Source organism: Lissotriton helveticus, chromosome 1_1 (genome assembly GCF_964261635.1).
Source record: "Lissotriton helveticus chromosome 1_1, aLisHel1.1, whole genome shotgun sequence".
NCBI classification, from domain to species: Eukaryota; Metazoa; Chordata; class Amphibia; order Caudata; family Salamandridae; genus Lissotriton; species Lissotriton helveticus.
Window position 1 is genome coordinate 1,358,367,357 of NC_136057.1, and position 20,715 is coordinate 1,358,388,071.

At 46.0% G+C, this 20,715-nt stretch overlaps 2 protein-coding genes across 6 annotated transcripts in view; one reads left to right on the forward strand and one right to left on the reverse strand.

The window, feature by feature from the left end:
* The window catches only part of ENTHD1 (ENTH domain containing 1), a 1,583,016-nt gene that overhangs the window by 103,408 nt on the left and 1,458,893 nt on the right, over positions 1-20,715 (forward strand). The gene's annotated exons all lie outside the window — the stretch shown is intronic.
* The window catches only part of LOC144764043 (uncharacterized), a 103,418-nt gene that overhangs the window by 81,201 nt on the left and 1,502 nt on the right, over positions 1-20,715 (reverse strand). Inside the window, exon 2 of the mRNA XM_078650194.1 lies at positions 18,083-18,190. Within this exon, the coding sequence (XP_078506320.1) occupies positions 18,083-18,190 (108 nt within the window). The remainder of the gene's footprint in view (positions 1-18,082; positions 18,191-20,715) is intronic.

The window sequence follows — 20,715 nt, forward strand, 5'->3', positions numbered from 1 at the left end:
TGGGGGAATTAAACAGTTGTGGTCAAGAGCTCAGCAACCAGGGTTCCAAGCTCCAAAGTAGACCCGTCCGTCCCTGTTCAGATTCCAAAACTCCTGATTTCTAAGTCAACAACCCTCAGCTTTATAATCTCAGAACACACTAGAAGGTTTGAGAGAGAGACCTCCCCCGTGCCAGAGGAATCTTACCAGAACTGGCCAGGTTCCAAGCAAGCATTCCCTGGCTGGAAGGAGTTCCCTCGTTCCCTTGGCCAATCTTGCATGTTCCAGCCTTTATCTTGACGAAGCTCACAAAGCCTTCCGGGTACATTAAACAATCTCTCACAAAAACAAAAACAATCCTTGAACGTGATTAACCGAAACAACTTGCAAGCGCTGCTTTGCACGCAAAAAAGCTCAAGCAAGTCAGAGTCAGAAAACAAGATGACATGAGGCCATGTCAAAGCCAATATTAAGAACTCCATAATTCTCATCAATGTACAACACAATGCACAATTGTGCACAACTGATTATAGATTCACATACTTCATCTCTCACTGTCCTAAAGCATCTGTACTGCATTTGCCATTTTACACGTGCTAAATTGCATGGGCTTTTTTTGTCCTCATTGTGCAACATTGTAAGTAAGGAGTTGTCGGGCCCCTTTTTTTTCTTTGCCCTTTACTATCACTGCCATGAGGCTGAGTCTGGGCAGTTTCCCTACAGAGCTTTAAAGATAGAGGGGTCCCCTTATTTCCATTACTCTAAAGAAGGTTTTTCCTAATGGGGTTGAGCTAACCATTTTGGCTACTCTTGCAGGCCTTCACCTGATTTTACATTGCTAACACATAATCATTGGACTGTAGAGAGATTGTGCCAACCATTTCTGTTCAAGCATTACCAATAGATCATCTGTATTTATCTCAAATGATAGTTTTCCCATATCTCCCAACATTTGTACTTCTTACTAGGTGGTTTCCTTTTTATCCAATTTGTAAGTTTTTAAAACTGAGGCCAGCCATTCTCTATGGAGCGGAGGGGCTGGGCTTACCCATTTCACACAGATCTCCCTCCTGGCCAATAATATCAATAGGAATAACAGATTTTCCTGTGATTTAGATAATTTTTCTAAGACATTGGATACCATTAACCCAAAAATAACTAGGTCAATACTTACAATCAGATGTCTTCCCAATACCTCGTCTAGTGTCTTACCCACATCATTCCAGAAGCCATCGAGATGGGGGCACTGCCGAAACATATGTAGGTCGTCAGCCTTTTCCAAACCGCATTTCGGGCAATTCTTCACTGAGGCCCCGTTAAATTTGGAGAGCCTTTTTGGGGTCCAGTATGCTCTATGGGTAGTAAATAGATGGTTCCTCTTTAAGACGGCAGATGTTACAATTGACCAGCATTTGCTTGCCATATGTTGTTTATATCCAGCGTCGGCAGTTCATTCCCCCATGTTCTCTCTGGAATCAGGAATTCTTCCTCCCCTGCTGAGATTAGGGCCCAATACCAATAGGAGATTTCTTTATGGAAAAATTCACAGTTTCAAGAGTTATGTTTCCTTCTCTGGCTTCTTTTAATGATTTCACCCAACTTGAGAGCTGATAATATTTGAATTTTGCTAGGGAAGCATTTGTTGTTAAGGATAAAATCTCCCAATCCATTATTTTGTTCTGAGACAGGAGTTGTCCCCACTCTACTATTCCTGCTGTTTTTAAAGGGAGTGAAAGTTTGTCTTCGAGACACTCCGGAGTGCCCGGAGACTCCCATATTGGGGCCAGATCGTTGAAGTAAAGGATGTCCAGAGTACTCTCAGGGGCTCAAATGCCTTATCTTTATATAGACTGAACACGAGGTTAAAAGCACTCAAGGAGCCACAATGCACATAATTACAGATTCACTTCAAAAGCAATAAAGGCACTCAAAAAGCGCGTGGAACAAACTTAGTTCGAGGCCGGGGTCCATGCGACCCGGTGGTGCACAATGTACCTGAGATTTAAAGGGGCACGGCACGCAGCCTCACAAGGAAGCCGCATTGATGACAGGCAGACTCGCAGTGGCCACAGCTCCCAGCTGTAGAGGTCCGTGGCGTGCACTCATGATAAACCTGAGATGGGGCTTAAAGGTGGGCACCCAGCGGCACAAGCAGGTGGTAACAAGATCCTCGAAGTGGGGACTAGTGCGGGCACTCAACAGCACAGCTCCTCAGCTGCAGAGGCCCACAATAGCGATTGCGATGATTCTCGTAGGACGGCCATAGCGGGCACTCAGCGGCCACAGCTCCCCAGCTGCAGCGGCCCACAATAGCGATAACAATGACTGTGGTAGCACAGGAAAAGGCGGGCTCTCAGCAGCAACAGGTCCTCAGCTGCGGCAGCCCACAATAGGGATAATGATGACTTTGGTGGCACAGGCAAATGCGGGCACTCAGCGGCCACAGCACCTCAGCTACAGAGGCCCACAATAGCGATAACTATGACTTTGGTAGCACAGGCAAATGCGGGCACTCAGCGGCCACAGCTCCTCAGGTGCAGCGGCCCACAATAGCGATAACAAGGACTTTGGTAGCACAGGCATATGCGGGCCCTCAGCGGCCACAGCTCCTCAGCTGCAGCGGTCCACAATAGCGATGTCGATGACTTTCAACCTGCGTTCCCCGCAGTAGAACCAGAGGCTCTGGAATTCTCAACAGAGGCCTCACCTGCGAGTAGAATCCCCCTCAAATAGGAATCCGGAGAGCTGATGGGTGAAGTCTAATGTCCCTGAGACTTCGGCAGGAGGAAAGCTCAAATCAGGTCCTTGGGTAGTTCCTTCAGCAAGAAAGATGAACGTTTCAGAGTCCTTTCCCTCTAGTTACACGGACAGAGGTTCGTCTTGACATCCAAAAGTAACACACACAAAGTAAAAGGTCCCAAAAAGTCTTTAGAGAGGAAGGGACAAAACAGGGTCTAGGGAGGCAAGCCCTCATGGCAGCCCCCACTGGGCCCCAGCAGCGGCACGCCCAGGCAGGATTTTGGCACAAGAACTGAACAACATCATGGGGTCACAGTCCCTATATTTATATCAACAAAAGTCTTTGTTCCCAAAAGTCACAAGTCACTGAACCCAGCCAGAACCACTTCAGTGGGGTCCTGGAGCCCTTTGTTTACAAGGCTGCATCCTGCCTTTCAGGAAGAGGGGGCCTGCCATCAGACGCACAATGGGAGGTGGAGCCATCATTTACTTTGCCAGGCACAGCCCTGCTCAGATCAAAAGGGTCACCCCCTCCCCATACTCCAACTGCAGATCTCTCAATTCAATCCATGTCTGGCTCAGCCTGCCCTGTCCCTCCAAACCAAGACATGCAATTCACATCAGGCAGGCAAACACATAGCACAGAGAAATGCCAACTTCTAAAAGTGGCATTTCTCACATAGTCATAATAAATCTGCGCACATCATTGTGCAGCATTTATCCTCACAATTTCATACATACCAGACTTGACCATACAGCTCCTCTCATAACAGGAATTACCACTGACACACACTGAGCAGGGAAGCCCCCATGCATTCCCATGGGAGGCCAGGCCACTCTCAATAAATGTAACACAGATTGCACACACTTTACACTGGACCACAGTGCTAAAGTGCTCAGAGGCCTAAAACCACTAACATTACACAGAGAAAAAGGCTTGGGAGAAATGCAAAAGGTTTAGGGGTGAACCTGCAAAAAGGGCCAAGTCCAACAAGCACCATATATCCTGTGCTACCGTGCCGGAGTAAGATACGCCCTATGTAGAATGTTATGTTGAATATACTGGAATTTAGCATTATGGGAGAGGCGGCGTGGGTACGCTAATGCCCTATTCCGTTCCTTTTGCGTCAGGGCTCATCATATGTTGCCCTCCCATTCTTGGTAAATGGATTACAGGGGGTCATGTAAGGTGGAATCTAGGGCCCAAGTTAGAAATGTAATTAAACTGCGACCAGTAACTATAGTGTGGAGTTAATGTACCAAGGGATGTGTTTCTTGCTCAGTATCTGTAATCTGCCAGAGATGCTGCAGTTTAGCCATTAGTGTGTTATATACCGTGAAGTGGTCCATAGGTAAATCATGGTTGGACTGGAGTTGCTCAAAGGGAATAAACACAGTGTTCTGAAACAATGCACCAAGGGTGTCAACCACCGCTGTTTCCCAGGCCTCTAAACACTTCCTGCCAAACACTTCTCTGAAGGGTTAATGAGTATCTCGGGCGTGTACAGTGCCGGAGACGTCAGCAGTTGCAGACTTCTAAGATAACAGGCATGCGCTATTTTTAAGAGGTTTTCGACCGGTCAGATAGCCTACCCTGGGCAAAAATGCCTCTTGAACCATGCGCATCGCTGGATCCAGCGTGGGGGCTCCCAGCTCTTCCAAGAGGCAAACCAAGCTGGTCATTGTAATTAGGATGGCAGAAAATAATGTTCGAAATTGGGTGCACCCAATCTACCCCCCTCTCCACTGCGAGCTGGAGTTTATGTAATGAAACATGGTGACATCCTTTGTTCCAGAGGAAACTCCTCAGCATACCGTGGAGGGCCTGGAAGGTACTGCAGTACATGTGTACTGTAAGATTGTGAAACAAATAAAGGAGACGAGAGAGCATGACCATCTTAGCTGAAGACACTTGGCCCTGGACTGAAAGCGACAGCGTGCCCTAGAATATCAATTGGGGACAGTTTGCGTCAATAGCCTTAGTGAGGATGGCATCGATTACGTCCTGTGTGCTGTGGTAAATGTGGACTCCGAAGTATTGGAATGTGCGTGGTTCCCAGCACACTGTGTGGGTGTCGACCAATATGCGCTGCAGCGCATAGTTCAGGCAAGGGGGAACAGGCACTACTTAGCCCACTTCACGCCCTGTCCCGAAGCAGCTAGAAATTCCTCGAGGGCAGCCCTAATCTCCGCAATCCCCTAGCGCATATCCCGGACATAGGTCAGCAAACCACTGCATATAATGAGATAGATATATGCACATCCCCACCAATTACCAGAGTAATACCATTAATAAACAAGCAGCAAATAATATGAGATAAGACTCAAGCAAATATACTGGGACGTCCTGCAAGAGATCAGAAAGATATATATACATCAAATGATTACTTTGGATGTGCACCGCAACGCAATCGACTCACACATCACAAAGAAAACACCTCAAATGATCAAAGCCACAGGCCAAACATCTAAATGGAAATAATCAAAGCTCAAGCACCGCATATGACCACAGCCAGGCATCATAATGGCACTAGTCAAAACTCAATACTTCACCTGGTGCAAACACTGCATCTTAGCCCACTCCTGACTGGGGGAATTAAACAGTTGTGGTCAAGAGCTCAGCAACCAGGGTTCCAAGCTCCAAAGTAGACCCGTCCGTCCCTGTTCATATTCCAAAACTCCTGATTTCTAAGTCAACAACCCTCAGCTTTATAATCTCAGAACACACTAGAAGGTTTGAGAGAGAGACCTCCCCCTTGCCAGAGGAATCTTACCAGAACTGGCCAGGTTCCAAGCAAGCATTCCCTGGCTGGAAGGAGTTCCCTCGTTCCCTTGGCCAATTTTGCATGTTCCAGCCTTTATCTTGACGAAGCTCACAAAGCCTTCCGGGTACATTAAACAATCTCTCACAAAAACAAAAACAATCCTTGAACGTGATTAACCGAAACAACTTGCAAGCACTGCTGTGCACGCAAAAAAGCTCAAGCAAGTCAGAGTCAGAAAACAAGATGACATGAGGCCATGTCAAAGCCATTATTAAGAACTCCATAATTCTCATCAATGTACAATACAATGCACAATTGTGCACAACTGCTTATAGATTCACATACTTCATCTCTCACTGTCCTAAAGCATTTGTACTGCATTTGCCATTTTACACATGCTAAATTGCATGGGTTTTTTTTTGTCCTGATTGTGCAACATTGTAAGTAAGGAGTTGTCGGGCCCCTTTTTTTTCTTTGCCCTTTACTATCACTGCAATGAGGCTGGGTCTGGGCAGTTTCTCTACGGAGCTTTAAAGATAGAGGGGTCCCCTTATTTCCATTACTCTAAAGAAGGTTTTTCCGAATGGGGTTGAGCTAACCATTTTGGCTACTCTTGCAGGCCTTCACCTGATTTTACATTGCTAACACATAATCATTGGACTGTAGAGAGATTGTGCCAACCATTTCTGTTCAAGCATTACCAATAGATTATCTGTATTTATCTCAAATGATAGTTTTCCCATATCTCCCAAAATGTGTACTTCTTACTAGGTGGCTTCCTTTTTATCCAATTTGTACGTTTTTAAAACTGAGGCCAGCCATTCTCTATGGAGCGGAGGGGCTGGGCTTACCCATTTCACACAGATCTCCCTCCTGGCCAATAATATCAATAGGAATAACAGATTTTCCTGTGATTTAGATAATTTTTTTAAGACATTGGATACCATTAACACAAAAATAACTAGGTCAATACTTACAATTAGATGTCTTCCCAATACCTCATCTAGTGTCTTACCCACATCATTCCAGAAGCCATCGGGATGGGGGCCTGCCGAAACATATGTAGGTCGTCAGCCTTTTCCAAACCGCATTTCGGGCAATTCTTCACTGAGGCCCCGTTAAATTTGGAGAGCCTTTTTGGGGTCCAGTATGCTCTATGGGTAGTAAATATATGGTTCCTCTTTAAGACGGCAGATGTTACAATTGACCAGCATTTGCTTGCCATATGTTGTTTATATCCAGCGTCGGCAGTTCATTCCCCCATGTTCTCTCTGGAATCAGGAATTCTTCCTCCCCTGCTGAGATTAGGACCCAATACCAATAGGAGATTTCTTTATGGAAAAGTTCCTTTTTCAGCATCACAGTTTCAAGAGTTATGTTTCCTTCTCTGGCTTCTTTTAATGATTTCGCCCAACTTGAGAGCTGATAATATTTGAATTTTGCTAGGGAAGCATTTGTTGTTAAGGATAAAATCTCCCAATCCATTATTTTGTTCTGAGACAGGAGTTGTCCCCACTCTACTATTCCTGCTGTTTTTAAAGGGAGTGCAAGTTTGTCTTTGAGACACTCTGGAGTGCCCGGAGACTCCCATATTGGGGCCAGATCGTTGAAGTAAGGGATGTCCAGAGTACGCCTTATGCAATACCATAGTTTAGTGGCTGACTTTAACATCTTTAGTTTCACTTTTTTGAAGTACTTTGGATGACCGAATTTGTATAGAAAATTACTAGTTTTTTTGGTCATTGCTTGGAGATATGGTGGGTAGTTATTGTGCTTAGCAACGTCCTACTCAATTTAAATTGGAAGGCTCTGCAATATTCCAGGAGATCAGGGCTGGCGATTCCCCCCTGTTCTTTTTTTCTTATTATTTTGCTCCATGCAATTCTGGGTCTTTTTGAAGACCAGATAAAACTTGTGAGTTCTCCCTGAATTTTCTTTATTGTATCTCTCTTGAATTCCAGCGGGATGGAGACGAAAACAAAGGTGAATTTCGGGATAATTTACATTTTTATTATGTTGGACATACCCAGCATTGTCAACGGTAAGCCACCCCACACTTTCAGCAGCTTTTTTACTTCACCTTCAATTCTGTGGATGTTGATTTGTGCTACTTTTTCCAGATTTTTAACAAGATCTATACCTAAGTATCTGATTTTATCCTTGTTATGAGGGCTGATTGTGTGTTCATTCCAGCTCTTGGTTTCTGTTTTGGCTTGATTGATTTGGTAGCCAGAGATTTTCCCCGAAGTTGAACAGAGTCTCTACTAAATTCCATACAATGCTCTGATCTTCAATTTTCTTGCACCGCACTTCCATTTTGTGGAGCCTTGCCCTGTAGTTACACTTCAGCAGTAACATAAACATGTTTTTCATGTAAACCAGTACAAGCTGCTGCGAGGCATCTCGTGAGGTTATGTTGTACCTTCAGCGTGTTTTCGTGCATTCTATGCTTATCTCTAGGACTGAGGGAGGATGGCGGTGCAAAGCTCCAAGGCCGGAGATAGGGAAAGGAATGTCTTTTGCCTCGGCACAGCCCAAACAGAATCTGGCCAGGTCTGTCTGGGTGGGTCTGATGCAGAGATGGGGCCAGCACCTGTGAATAGATGGGCGAGAGCGCCTGCTAGAGGCTTCTCGAACATGTTGATTTAGGATCACTGAAAAAATATAGAATACTAAAAATATCGAAGTAAAAATATAAAAAGCAAAAATATCGAAGTCCTATCTACAAACAGGTAAGTACAAAAATATTGAATCAAAAATATCGAAAAAAAATATATAGTTAGTCAGTTCAGTTCAGTTCAGTTCAATAACTTTATTCGGTTATTATACATAGACAACCATAAAAGTACAATAAAAATCACATCCAGTTAAAAAAAGGAAGATAAAAAACCATCCATTTTTAGTACAATAGGCTCATTACAAATTAATGCAGTAGTTGATTTCCGTGATATAAAAACATTTTTTAAAAAGGCCGAGACAGATGCAACAGTAAATATATTTTCTGATAGATACATCTGCCAGTGGATTCCTCACCGTGTGAATATCCCCCTGCGTCAGCAGCATTCGGAAATTCTTTTTGTAGCTGCGCGTCGACGTGGACGACGTCACAGAGGCACGGCATCGCGCGTGACTCCGCTGACGTCACCGACACCATAATAGGCCCACGCCGGCGTGATGACATCAGTTCCCTTTTTTCCGCGTCGTCGACGCTAACGGTTTTCTAGGGATCGACAGTAGCTTTGTAGTAACTTTTTTACTCTGTAGTTATTTTCTCTGTATCTTTGTCTTCTGTCGAGATGTCTTTGAAGAAGACTGGATTTAAGGCTTGCGGGGAATGTGGCAAGACTATGTCCATTACTGACCCGCATGAGTGCTGCGTCTGGTGTCTGAGCTCCGACCATGAAGTCGAGGGTTGCCCATCTTGCAAGAATATTACTCTGAAGGCCCTTCGGGAGAGGGAGACAAAGCTCCTCGTTGCAAAGCTTAAAAGTAAGAAAGATAAGAAGACTTCGAAGTCACGGTCTCGACATTCGAGGTCGAGGTCTCGATCGAGGTCATGCTCGGAGTCGTCTTCTGCTCATGCTTCAAAGTCCTCAAGGAAGAAGCACAAGAAGAGGAGCCATGAGTCATGTCACCACTCAGGGAAGTACTAGAGTTCGAGGCCGAAGTCGCAAGTGAGGCTACTTCGTAAAGAAGCGGAGGCGTCGGATGCCCAGGACTCTGATGGTGAGGCTTCGTGTGCGAATTCGCCTGAGTCACCGAAGCAGCAAGCAAACCCTTTTCCGGATCCCTCCAATCCTTCTGGTCAGGAGGATGAAGGTGAGGTGAAGGAGGTTGGTGAAGGCGAGGTTCCGGTGCCTGCGGGTTTGTCGACCCCGGTGCCACAGCCTGAGGAGGAGATCGACGTTGAGACGACTCTGCTCCCTCGAGAGCAATCTGGGGGCCCTTATCCAGCCTTTCCGGCTCCAGGTCAGGATACTTCCCAGTTCCTGAATGCTATGTTTGGGGTTTACTCCAGGGCAATGTACCCCTCTGGGGCACCTGTTGGTCCCACGGGTCCTTTGGCGTATAACTTGGGTGTTCCCCAGACTTATACTCCTGCCCCCTTCAATGGCTTTCATGCCGGCTCTTGCACCGCAGTGGAAGTTTCTGGCACAGCCGAGGCCTTCGACTCCGAAGCCTTCGACGCCGAACCCATCGACGCCGGTGCCCACGACTCCGATGCAGGATCCCGTTCGACCTCGGGTAAAACTGCCTCACCTGACTTCGGCTTCGACGCCGGCTCCGACCCCAGGGGAGTTGGTTCTGGATCCGTCGACTTCGTTCATGAAGGAGAGGTAGAGGCGTGAAGCCCAGAGACTTCTGGAGGAGGAAAGGTATCGGTATGCTGACGTGGAGGAAGGAGAGTTACAGGATTCTGATGATCCTTTTGATGACTTGAGAGAGGCCAGTGGACTTGAACTGTCTCCTGAGTGGGATTTGGCTTCTGTGTCAGACATGCCTTCCAAGGATGTGATGCCTTATCACGTTGTTATTAAAAAAGGCTGCGGGCTGTTGAATATTACTCTGCCCACTGCTGAGTAGTAGTCTAATATTCTTACTGAGGTCCTTCACTCCCCTTCCTCAGTTATTGAACCAATGCTGCCATTTAATGATGCTTTGGCTGAACCCATTTATGAAGTCTGGAAGAAACCTTTGACAGCTCCTGCTGTTTCAAGGGCTGTGGCGAGGAGGTATAGGGTGGCACCTGGTGACCCGGACTTTTTGTCAACACACCCCCTGCCTGAGAGTCTGGTTGTGCAGGCTGCCTGCTCAAATAAGTCTGCAGGTGCTTTTCCGCAGGTTCCTGGGGAAAAATAGTCCACGAAGCAAGATCAGGCGGCCAAGAAGGTCTTCTCCTCAGCCAGCATGGCATTAAAATCTACTAATGCAACTTGTCTGATGGGACAATACATCCATGCCTTGATGGATTCCATGAAGCAGTTAGTGCCAAAAATTCCTGAGGTGGATAGAAAGGACTTTCAGGAAGTAATTTCGGACACTCAGGCTGCTGCGAGACAAGTGATTCAGAGTGGGCTTGACACGGCTGATTCGGTGGCGAGAGTCATGGGTTCTTCGGTGGCCACTAGAAGAGCTGCATGGTTAAAGTCATCGGAATTCTCTGCAGATGTTCAGTCTGCTTTGATGGACTTGCCCTTTGATGGGTCAGGATTGTTTGGCAAGAAGGCTGACGCTACCTTAGAACGTTTCAAAGACAGCAGGGCCACAGAGAAATCTTTAGGTCTTCAGACCAGGGGTACTACTGGAAGGCGCTTCAGAGGATTTGGCAGGTCTTCCTTTCGTTCCTACAAAACATCACAGCAGCCGTAACAAAAGCAAAATACGCTGTACAAGTCGTACAGAGGCAGACAGCGAGCTCGTCCTAGAGGTCGTCAAGCCTCCTCCTCCTCCTCTTCCCCTTCCCAGCCCCCTACCACCGCAGCTGAGCAGCCCTAGATCCGCCATTCCGGATCATGTGGGGCCAGTGGGGGGCCGGCTTACCCATTTTCTACGAGATTGGGAATTGATTACATCAGATCTTTGGGTTCTCAATCTCGTGGAGAATGGGTATGCTCTTCCCTTTCGAGGGTTTCCCCCAAATTACCTCCCTGCCAGGGTTATTGTTCGGAGGACCATCTGCTGCTCCTGCAGGAAGAAGTCCTGGCTCTGTTCAGAAAGGGTGTGATAGAGGTGGTTCCAGAGCAGGAGAGGGGTCAGGGATGCTACTCCCGGTATTTTCTGATCTCCAAGAAGGATGGCAGGCTCCGTCCAATCCTGGATCTCAGGATCTTGAACTTTTACCTGAAGCAGGAGAAGTTCAAGATGCTCACCCTTGCACAGGTTCTTCAAGCGCTGCTGGAAGAAGACTGGATCGACTTGCAGGATGCGTATTTTCATATCCCAATCCTGAAGTCGCACAGAAAGTATCTCCGTTTCACGGTTGGATCGCAACACTACCAGTTTGCGGTCCTTCCGTTTGGTCTTACTACTGCGCCTCGAGTCTTCACCAAGGTGATGGCTGTGGTGGCCGCACATCTCAGAAGGTCGGGGATACCTGTATTCCCGTATCTAGACGATTGGCTGATCAAAGCAGAATCTCCAGAGATAGTGCTCCATCATCTGCAAGAGACAACTCAGTTGTTGCACAGGTTGGGTTTTTCGATAAATGTACCCAAATCTCACCTGGTGCCCTCCCAGTGCAACCTGTTCATAGGTGCGGTACTGGACAGTACTGTGTGCCGTGCATTCCCTCCTCCACAAAGGATTTGCGACATACAGGAAATGATTCCTTTATTTTTCAATGGAGCGGTCGTTCCAGTCCTGAAGGTCCTTCGCCTGCTCGGTCTGATGGCTTCTTGCATTCTGTTGGTCAACCATGCACGCTGGCACATGAGGGCACTCCAGTGGTGCCTCCGCAGGCAGTGGTATCAGCACGGCAGAGATCTCAGGGAGTCAGTGAGGATCTCGAGAGAAACTGCAGCGGATCTGTCCTGGTGGAGCGTGGAAGGCAATCTGTCTCAAGGAAAGCCTTTTCAACTTCCTCCATCGGTGGCCACAGTGATAACGGATGCATCCACTCTAGGGTGGGGTGCTCATCTGGGGGACCTGGAGATCAAGGGTCTTTGGTCTCCAGAGGAAAGGTTGCTTCACATCAACCTTCTGGAATTGCGGGCGATATGTCTGGCGCTCAAGGCCTTCCTCCCTTCCCTTCACGGTCGGTCAGTTCAGGTCCTGACGGACAACACGACCGCGATGTGGAATGTCAACAGCAGGGAGGAGTGGGGTCGCAGTGTCTCTGCAGAGAGGCTCTGCGTCTCTGGTCCTGGGTTCAGGACCATCAGATTTGTCTGATGGCAAATCATCTGGCCGGAGTTCTGAACGTTCGTGCAGACAGTCTCAGTCGGCAGTTCTCCGCCGACCACGAGTGGAGGCTTCATCCAGAGGTAGTTCGTCACGTCTTGAGGACGTGGGGGACTCCTCAGGTGGACCTGTTCGCCACTCGCGAGAATGCTCTCTGCCCATCTTTCTGCAGCCTCCAGTTTCCGATGCAGGGAGCCGTGGGGGACGCGTTTCAGTTGAGTTGGGACTCGCAACTCCTTTACGCGTTTCCTCCCATACCTTTGATTCGTCGGGTTCTGAGGAAGATACGCCAAGACCGGGCCCAAGTCATATTGATCGCCCCGGATTGGCCAAGAAGGGTGTGGTATACAGATCTTCTCCACCTCTCCTCGTGCCCTCCGCTCCGTCTCCTTCACAGGGCAGATCTCCTCTCCCAAATGGAGGGGCAGGTGCTACACCCCCACCTCCAGACCTTACACCTTCATGCCTGGAGATTGAGCGGGGCACCCTGATTTCCTTTTCTCTCCCGCACGATGTGGTGGATGTCATCTTATCGGCAAGGCGTGACTCCACCAAGTCCATTTATTCTTAGAGATGGTCTAAATTTGTTGCTTGGTGTGGGGAGAAGTCTGTTGACCCTTTAAGTGTTCGTTTGTCCAATATACTTCAATTCGCACTTTCCTTGGCCCAGCAGGGTTTTGCTGTGGCAACTATCAAAGGTTATTTGTCGGTCTTATCGGTTTTCCTTTGTTTGCCGGACCAGCCCTCTTTGTTTAAATCTCCTATTGTATTACGTTTCATTAAGGGCCTTACCAATAAATTTCCTCTTACACCTTTTATTGTGCCTCAATGGGACTTGAACCTTGATCTTATGTTCTTGATGGGTTCTCCTTTTGAACCTTTACACACATGTCCCTTGAGACTTTTGTCTTTCAAGACTATTTTTCTGGTGGCAATTACCTCGGCAAGGAGGGTAAGTGAGCTTCAAGCTCTTAGTTCAAAGCCCCCATTTTTATCCATTCATGCTGAAAGAATGGTTCTCAGGACCAGGGCTGCTTTTCTGCCTAAGGTGGTAACTCCTTTCCATCTGGGGCAGTCCGTTACCCTCCCTACCTTTTATCCTCCCCCTCACCCTTCGAAGGAGGAGGAGAGTCTACACCGCTTGGACCCTAAGAGGGCGGTGAGCTTTTACCTGGACAGGACACGAGAGTTCAGGTTGGATGACCAGCTGTTTGTTGGTTTTGCTGGCTGCAAGAAGGGGAAGGCGGTGCACAAGCGCACGCTCTCGATGTGGATTATCCTCTGCATTAAGATCTGCTACGCCCTGGCGGGTAAGAACCCTCCAGAGGGTATACGAGCTCACTCTACTAGAGCAAAGTCATCAACATCTGCTTTGTCTAGGGGTGTTCCTGTTGAGGACATTTATAGAGCGGCGACTTGGGCCTCCCTCCACACTTTCGCGAAGCATTACTGCTTGGATACCGAAGTGAGGAGGGAGGGCCACTTTGCGCGTGCTGTCCTCCAGGATTTTCTGGTATAGGAGAGTGGACACCCTCCTCCGGGAGTGGGGACTGCTGTGGGACTCTATTCACAAGGTGAGGAATCCACTGGCAGATGTATCTATCAGAAGAACAAGTTACTTACCTTCGGTAACGCTTTTTCTGGTAGATACAATATCTGCCTGTGGATTCCTCACTGACCCACCCGCCTCCCCATTGTCCACTCTTCTATACTTGGGTTGTTGTATTGTATATATTTTTATTGTCAAAGGAAATGTTTATTATGTTTTAATTTCCTGCATTGGTTTCACACTATGTGTGTTATCTTAACATTTGCGTACTGTGTATACTGTGTATATTTCTGCTGTCATCGGTCCGTCCGTGTGCCTCGAAGGCACGGAAAAAAGGGCAGAACTAATGTCATCACGCCGGCGTGGGCCTATTATGGTGTCGGTGACGTCAGCGGAGTCGCGCGCGATGCCGTGCCTCTGTGACGTCGTCCACGTCGGCGCAAAGCTACAAAAAGAATTTCCGAATGCTGCTGACGCAGGGGGATATTCACAAGGTGAGGAATCCACAGGCAGATATTTTATCTACCAGAAAAAGCGTTACCGAGGGTAAGTAACTTGTTCATCTAGCTTCTGGATAGCCAAAAAGGCGGGACAACACTGTCTAAAATCCATTTACTTTAAAATGGGCAATATCCATCTAGTCCTAGGGATTGTGTACAGTTTGCAAAAAAACAAAATATGCATATCAGATTGATCGGACAAATCATCGCATGGGCATTTAATAAGTTGCCTTGACCAATCATTCATAATGGGAAAACTTAGTAGCCTAAATAGGATATTAGGAAAGCAACAATTTAAAAAGAATAAACATTGAAAGAAAAAGAAGAAGCACAAGAATAGGAGCCTTTCAGTCCAAAAGTACAGTAGAAAAAGTTATTGGTATTTATTTTATGTACTAAAAATTTATTTTAAAAAAGAGAGGAACAATTACGCTCAAGACAAAAGAGCTGGTACAAAAAACACAATTACCAAAAACCAGACAAGTGGCCAACAAGACCGTACATGTTATAATGAAGGAACAACATACACACAAATATAATGTGTCCTCTAATAATTTAGGCCACCAGAAGCGTCGACGGCGTTTCGACCGTTATTTTACTATACGTCATCTTCAGGACTGGAGATTTTACTTGAGCGATTAACAATCTGTACAATGGAGAAAGGCATAGTATATTACAATAGGATTTTCCATATATATAGGCTTCTTTGAAAGAAAAGGCTTAAAGACCTATAAACCAGGACACCAGTGTTAAGTCCAGAAAATGAAAAGATAAAAAGTCAAATAAAATAAAATGAAAGGCCACAACCTCACCCAGTGTGCATAAAAAAATGAAAACCTTCATATCACCTGTGAGAAACCGTATTGGCCAATCAGTAATTTATGGTCCACCACACGGCCCCATATTTATTTTTACTAAAACGGCAAAAGAAACTAGGGTTACACAAAGATAATCCCTCAGCATGAAGAGATACGAGCACAATTTGGGAAATTGTACATGAGCCAGAAAAAACTTACTATCAAAATGGCAAATAGAGGCGCTTTTGTACTTTATCGCGTTTTCTCAAGGAACCATAATTCAATTAGTCCTTGGTACCAAAAAGTCCTCTTAGTTTGCGCCCATTTAATCAGCTGCAAAAAAATATAAAATCTTCAGCGAAAAAAGTGTAGTTTACTAAATGCAGCATACAGAAATGTCAGCCATGATAAATCAGCCTGAATTCAATTAGCATGGGGAAATAATCCATTTACCCCAATACTTCAGCGGGCTCACCTAAGTGGCCACTGTTTGCACAACATGTGTAATTGTCTAATAGGGGTAATGATTTACACTATTGGTGCTTCATACATAGTTATTACGGTGAGGCACAGATATTAAAATATACAAATGTAACTAACTTTATCAATATCCCTAACAAAAAGGGTACATTAGCACTCACATGCACGAAAACAAAAAAACGATGTTAGGCTCAGTGCATGCATAACCTTACTTTACAACTTATTCTACCATTCATTCTAGCGATGCTAATTATGCCCACTTTTTTAAGATTTGGCAAGAGGGAGCCTATAATGGTAAGCAAAACAGTAATACCGTCCCACTTCGTGTTCGCTATGTGCCGATACTGTCACATTAAACAAAAATGATAACCGCATCCAAGCAAGCTCGAAAAACTTCTCATTTAATAGCCAAAAACGGCAAGAAAAAAATCTACAATCCATGATCATACACATTGCGTGCATAAAAACGCTTACCGGCCATGGTCAAAATTGGTGCGTGGCCCAGAAACTTGAATGATGGACAACTAGAAGACAGGCGCGATCGAGCGCCATCTTAGAATATTATGAAAGGGCTGTATATTAAGCGCGTATCCTAAAGAGATCGTTTCTTTGATTTTAGAAAAACAAATAATGAAAGGAAAACTTTAAAGAATAACATTTTCAATCGAAGAGGCCCAAGGATTGAACAAATAATAAACAGGGACACATATTTACAGCGTCGCCGAATCACGAGCCATCAAAGGCAAGGTTTACATTAGTACATCCAAAGTCAGTTCGCGCAAATAAGGACTCATACGACTGCATATTAGCATAAAAGGTCACCTTTATTACTAGGACAGCCAAAGACAGACCCCGCAATATTAACTTTTTCCCCAACAATACCTTGTATTATTTTCCCCAAAACCTTTTCCATTGTATACATTTCCTTTCCCCAATGCTTTATTCTTCGCAACAATCCATAACTTGTTTTCCATAACCAGCAGTATTATTTCCATCTTTCCTTTTCTTTCCCACCTACCCTCCCCCTAGAGAAAGGATGAATCCGCTCTAGATTATCCTATCCCTTAAAACACGCCAACAACACAGAACAAAGGAGTCTGCCTATAGTGCCCTAAGGTGACATCTTGTTTTTTCAAAAAATTTTTTAGACTTCAAACAGGACCACAATACAATCAACGTAGAACAAACAACACCTTCCCCGACTTCCTTCAAAGCCAGGGTGGGTGGGTGGGTCAAAACGACACCACCGCTCCTTCACTCGCACAGAGTGACGTCGCCCTCCCTCTCCCTCCCCGCGCCTGGAACAGCCCCTCCCACCCTCCCGATCTCCCAATCAGGTCGCGTGAGGTCGTCCCTCGCGCGAAATACCCCAGGGGGACATCGGCTCTTGCCCAGTCCCCCTGGGGGCCCATCGCGCAAATAAGGACTCTCACACGACTCTGCATATTAGCATAAAAGGTCACCTTTATTACTAAGACAGCCAAAGACAGACCCGAAACATTAACTTTTTCCCCAACAATACCTTGTATTATTTTCCCCAAAACCTTTTCCATTGTATACATTTCCTTTCCCCAATGCTTTATTCTTCGCAACAATCCATAACTTGTTTTCCATAACCAGCAGTAATATTTCCATCTTTCCTTTTCTTTCCCACCTACCCTCCCAATCCCTCCCCCTAGAGAAAGGATGAATCCGCTCTAGATTATCCTATCCCTTAAAACACGCCACCCAGGAAAACCTTCAGAGTTTTCCTGCCCCACCCCAACTTCGTCATAACCCAAGTGGCCCAATTGTGCTGCCATTGCAAATCATATGACCAAAGCTCTCTTTCTGTTTTCTCTTTGTTTGTTTTTTTATTTTTTTTATTTGTCTGTCTGTGAGCACCATAAATCCACGCACCACAAGTTAGCCAATGCATCCCGCAGTTCCATAAGATAGTATGATTGGCCCATCTGTGAGAGGTGTACACCATCACTTCGCAACAAATGAAGCATTTCGCTGTTAAAATGCTCGTGAGCCAGCACCGTGATACCCATCGCTGTGCAGAAAGTTTTTAGCGCCTATTCACCTTGCGTCGAGCTCGTTCAACAGCCACCTGTACACGGGCACCTCTCCATTGATTTCTGTACAAAAATTCATTCCAAACCACCCGAGTACCCACCCACTTATCTTTAATTACCGCTAAATCCAGTTTCATTTGCTTAATGAGCGTTAATCTAGACAAGTCCACCAGATCGTTTTCACCCAAGTGTAGTATTAACAAATCTGGAATACCCAAAGCCGCAGCTAGTTTGGATAGCGAAGGAAATAACTCCTTCCATTTCATTCCCCCCACACCTTTCCATACCACCTCATGGTCATTGCTATACAAACCTAGACCTCGTCCGCAAATTTGCTGTTCAGCAAAAATTGCTGCCCATTTAACTATGGAATGTCCAACAATCCAAGTCCTCTTTTTGCGAGGGAAATCCGAGACTCGACCTGTGATACAAAAACTAACATTAATACTATAACACAATGACCATTGACATTACAATATGACATATCTGTAGCAACAATTAGATTTCCATCTCCCTATGTGTTGCAAATCTTCCTTCCCCCAACCCAACCTAGCAGCTTCTGTAGCCGCACCTATTCTAAAAGAGTGCGTACCAAAACCTTTTGGATTTTCCCCCACCAATGACAAAGTTTTCCTCAGAACTGCCAAAAATTGAAAACAAGTCAACTGGTCTTTCTTCTTATGGCAAAATATTGTTCCTTCCTGAAACACCTCAGACTTAAAAAATGATCCCCATTCCTCCACAGGGCAACAACCCGCCACCCCACTCCTTCCCAATCTCACCAACATCCCACTCCCCTTTTGGTCTGTCTTTGACTGCCTCAACTTGATCTGCAAAATCCCTCCACCCAGTATGTGAATATCCGATGTCTGGATCCCAACCTGATTACGCAACCCAAGTAATTCCGAGATGCGGAAAGCTCCAAAGAACAACCACACCATACATAACCTAAAACGAAACAATTCCCATTCATTATAACAACAAACGGGCAGGACACCTAAAATTCTTTGAAACAAATCAAAAGTAATGGGATCCCTCAACTGCTTAGCATGCCAATTGGTTTTTCCAAAGCCTTTCAAAATTTTTCTCAAAAGGAAACCCATCCGAACCTCATACCCCAACAACATCTGGCTGTAAAATGAAATACCCGCCAACTTGCCTGAAATCGTCGTATGGGACAAATCCTTATCCATCAAATATAACACAAACTCCAACATAAACTGTTCATTTTGCACCGCTGTACCGTCCATCCCGCGCTGCAACGCATAGCCTAGAAAGCCAGCCCACGCCAGCTGGTAACTTCGTCTCGTGGATTCCGCTAATGACTGCTCAACCAGCTCTGCAATCCTCAGTCCCCCAGGTCCCACATGCTCGAAGGGATCGCTTTCTTGTGTCTGTCTGCTCTGGGTGCCAACTCCCGGAACCTCTGCCACTGGCAACGAGATAAAGCGTCAGCAATTGAGTTGTTCACCCCAGGAATGTGTTTTGCCTTAAAAACAATATTCAACTGAAGGATGCGCAACATGAACGCCCTCAACAATTGTAGAACCCTCACATCCTTGGCCCGTTGTCCATTGACCAGACTCACCACTGCCATGTTATCTATATGAAACAACACGCAGCGGTCCTTAAATTCCTCACCCCATACATGCAGTGCAACCAAAAGTGGAAAGAATTCTAAAAAGGCGATGCTACGACCTTGTTCCAACCAATGTGTCGGCCAAAGCTCCGCACACCACCTTCCTTCCCAGAACAACCCAAAACCCATGGCTCCAGAGGCATCTGAGAAAATTTGCACTTGCCATACCGTGTCTTCATCCACAAATTGACAGACACTCCATTGAAGTCCTCCAAAAATCTCAACCATATAAGCAAATCCTCCTTGATTTTGTTTGTCAAGCGTATGTGATGATGTGGCAATACAGCCCCCGCCATTGCAAAACCCAAGCGCCTGCAAAAGGTCCTACGTGCTCTAACTACTCTGCATGCAAAAGTCAGGTAACCCAGAAGCCTCTGGACCTGACGCAGTTGTACTTTCTTAGAACCAATCATTTCCTGTAGAAAAAGCCTAATCTCTTGCACTTTAGCCAAAGGCAAGCGAGCCACCATTGCTGTGGTATCAATCTCTATACCCAAAAAGACCAATGTTGTTGTCGGACCTTCCGTCTTGTCCTCCGCCAATGGCACTCCAAATTCGCTTGCCATATCCTGGAAACAGGCCAAAACCTTAGAACATTGGTCAGTACCAGCTTCTCCAACAAACAAAAAAATCATCTAAATAGTGGCAAACTGCTGAATGCCCGGAGCGACGAATGACACACCACTCCAAAAATTTGCTAAATGTTTCAAATAGTGAGCAGGAAATAGCACAACCCATTGGTAACACACGGTCCACATAGTATGCTTCCTCAAAGTACATACCCAGTAATTCAAAATCCACTGGATGTATGGGTAAAAGACGAAAAGCTGCCTGAATATCGCATTTTGCTAGGTCTGCTCCTGTCCCAGCCTTGCGAACCATCTGTAAAGCATCGTCAACTGACGAATATGACACAGCCGAGTCATTCGTCGAGATAAAGTCATTTACTGACTGCCCTTCCGGCCAAGACAGATGATGAATAAGCCTAAACTCACCTTGGGCCTTCTTTGGAATAACTCCAAGAGGTGACACCATCAAATTTGGCAAGGGGCAGTGTGAAAAAGGTCCAACTATTCTACCTAGGTCCAACTCCTTTTGCAATTTGCTCTGTACCACCTTAGGCAATTCCTTCGCCGATTTGAGGTTATCCGCCCAGCGCAACACTCTAGGACCTTGATAGCCAATTCGAAAGCCCAGCCGAAAACCCCAAATCAACTTAACTGCCGCCTCAGCATCCGTGTACATCTCCAGGTATCGCATCATCGCTTGCAACTTAATTGGGGTAGGAGCGTTTTGGTATAAGAGGC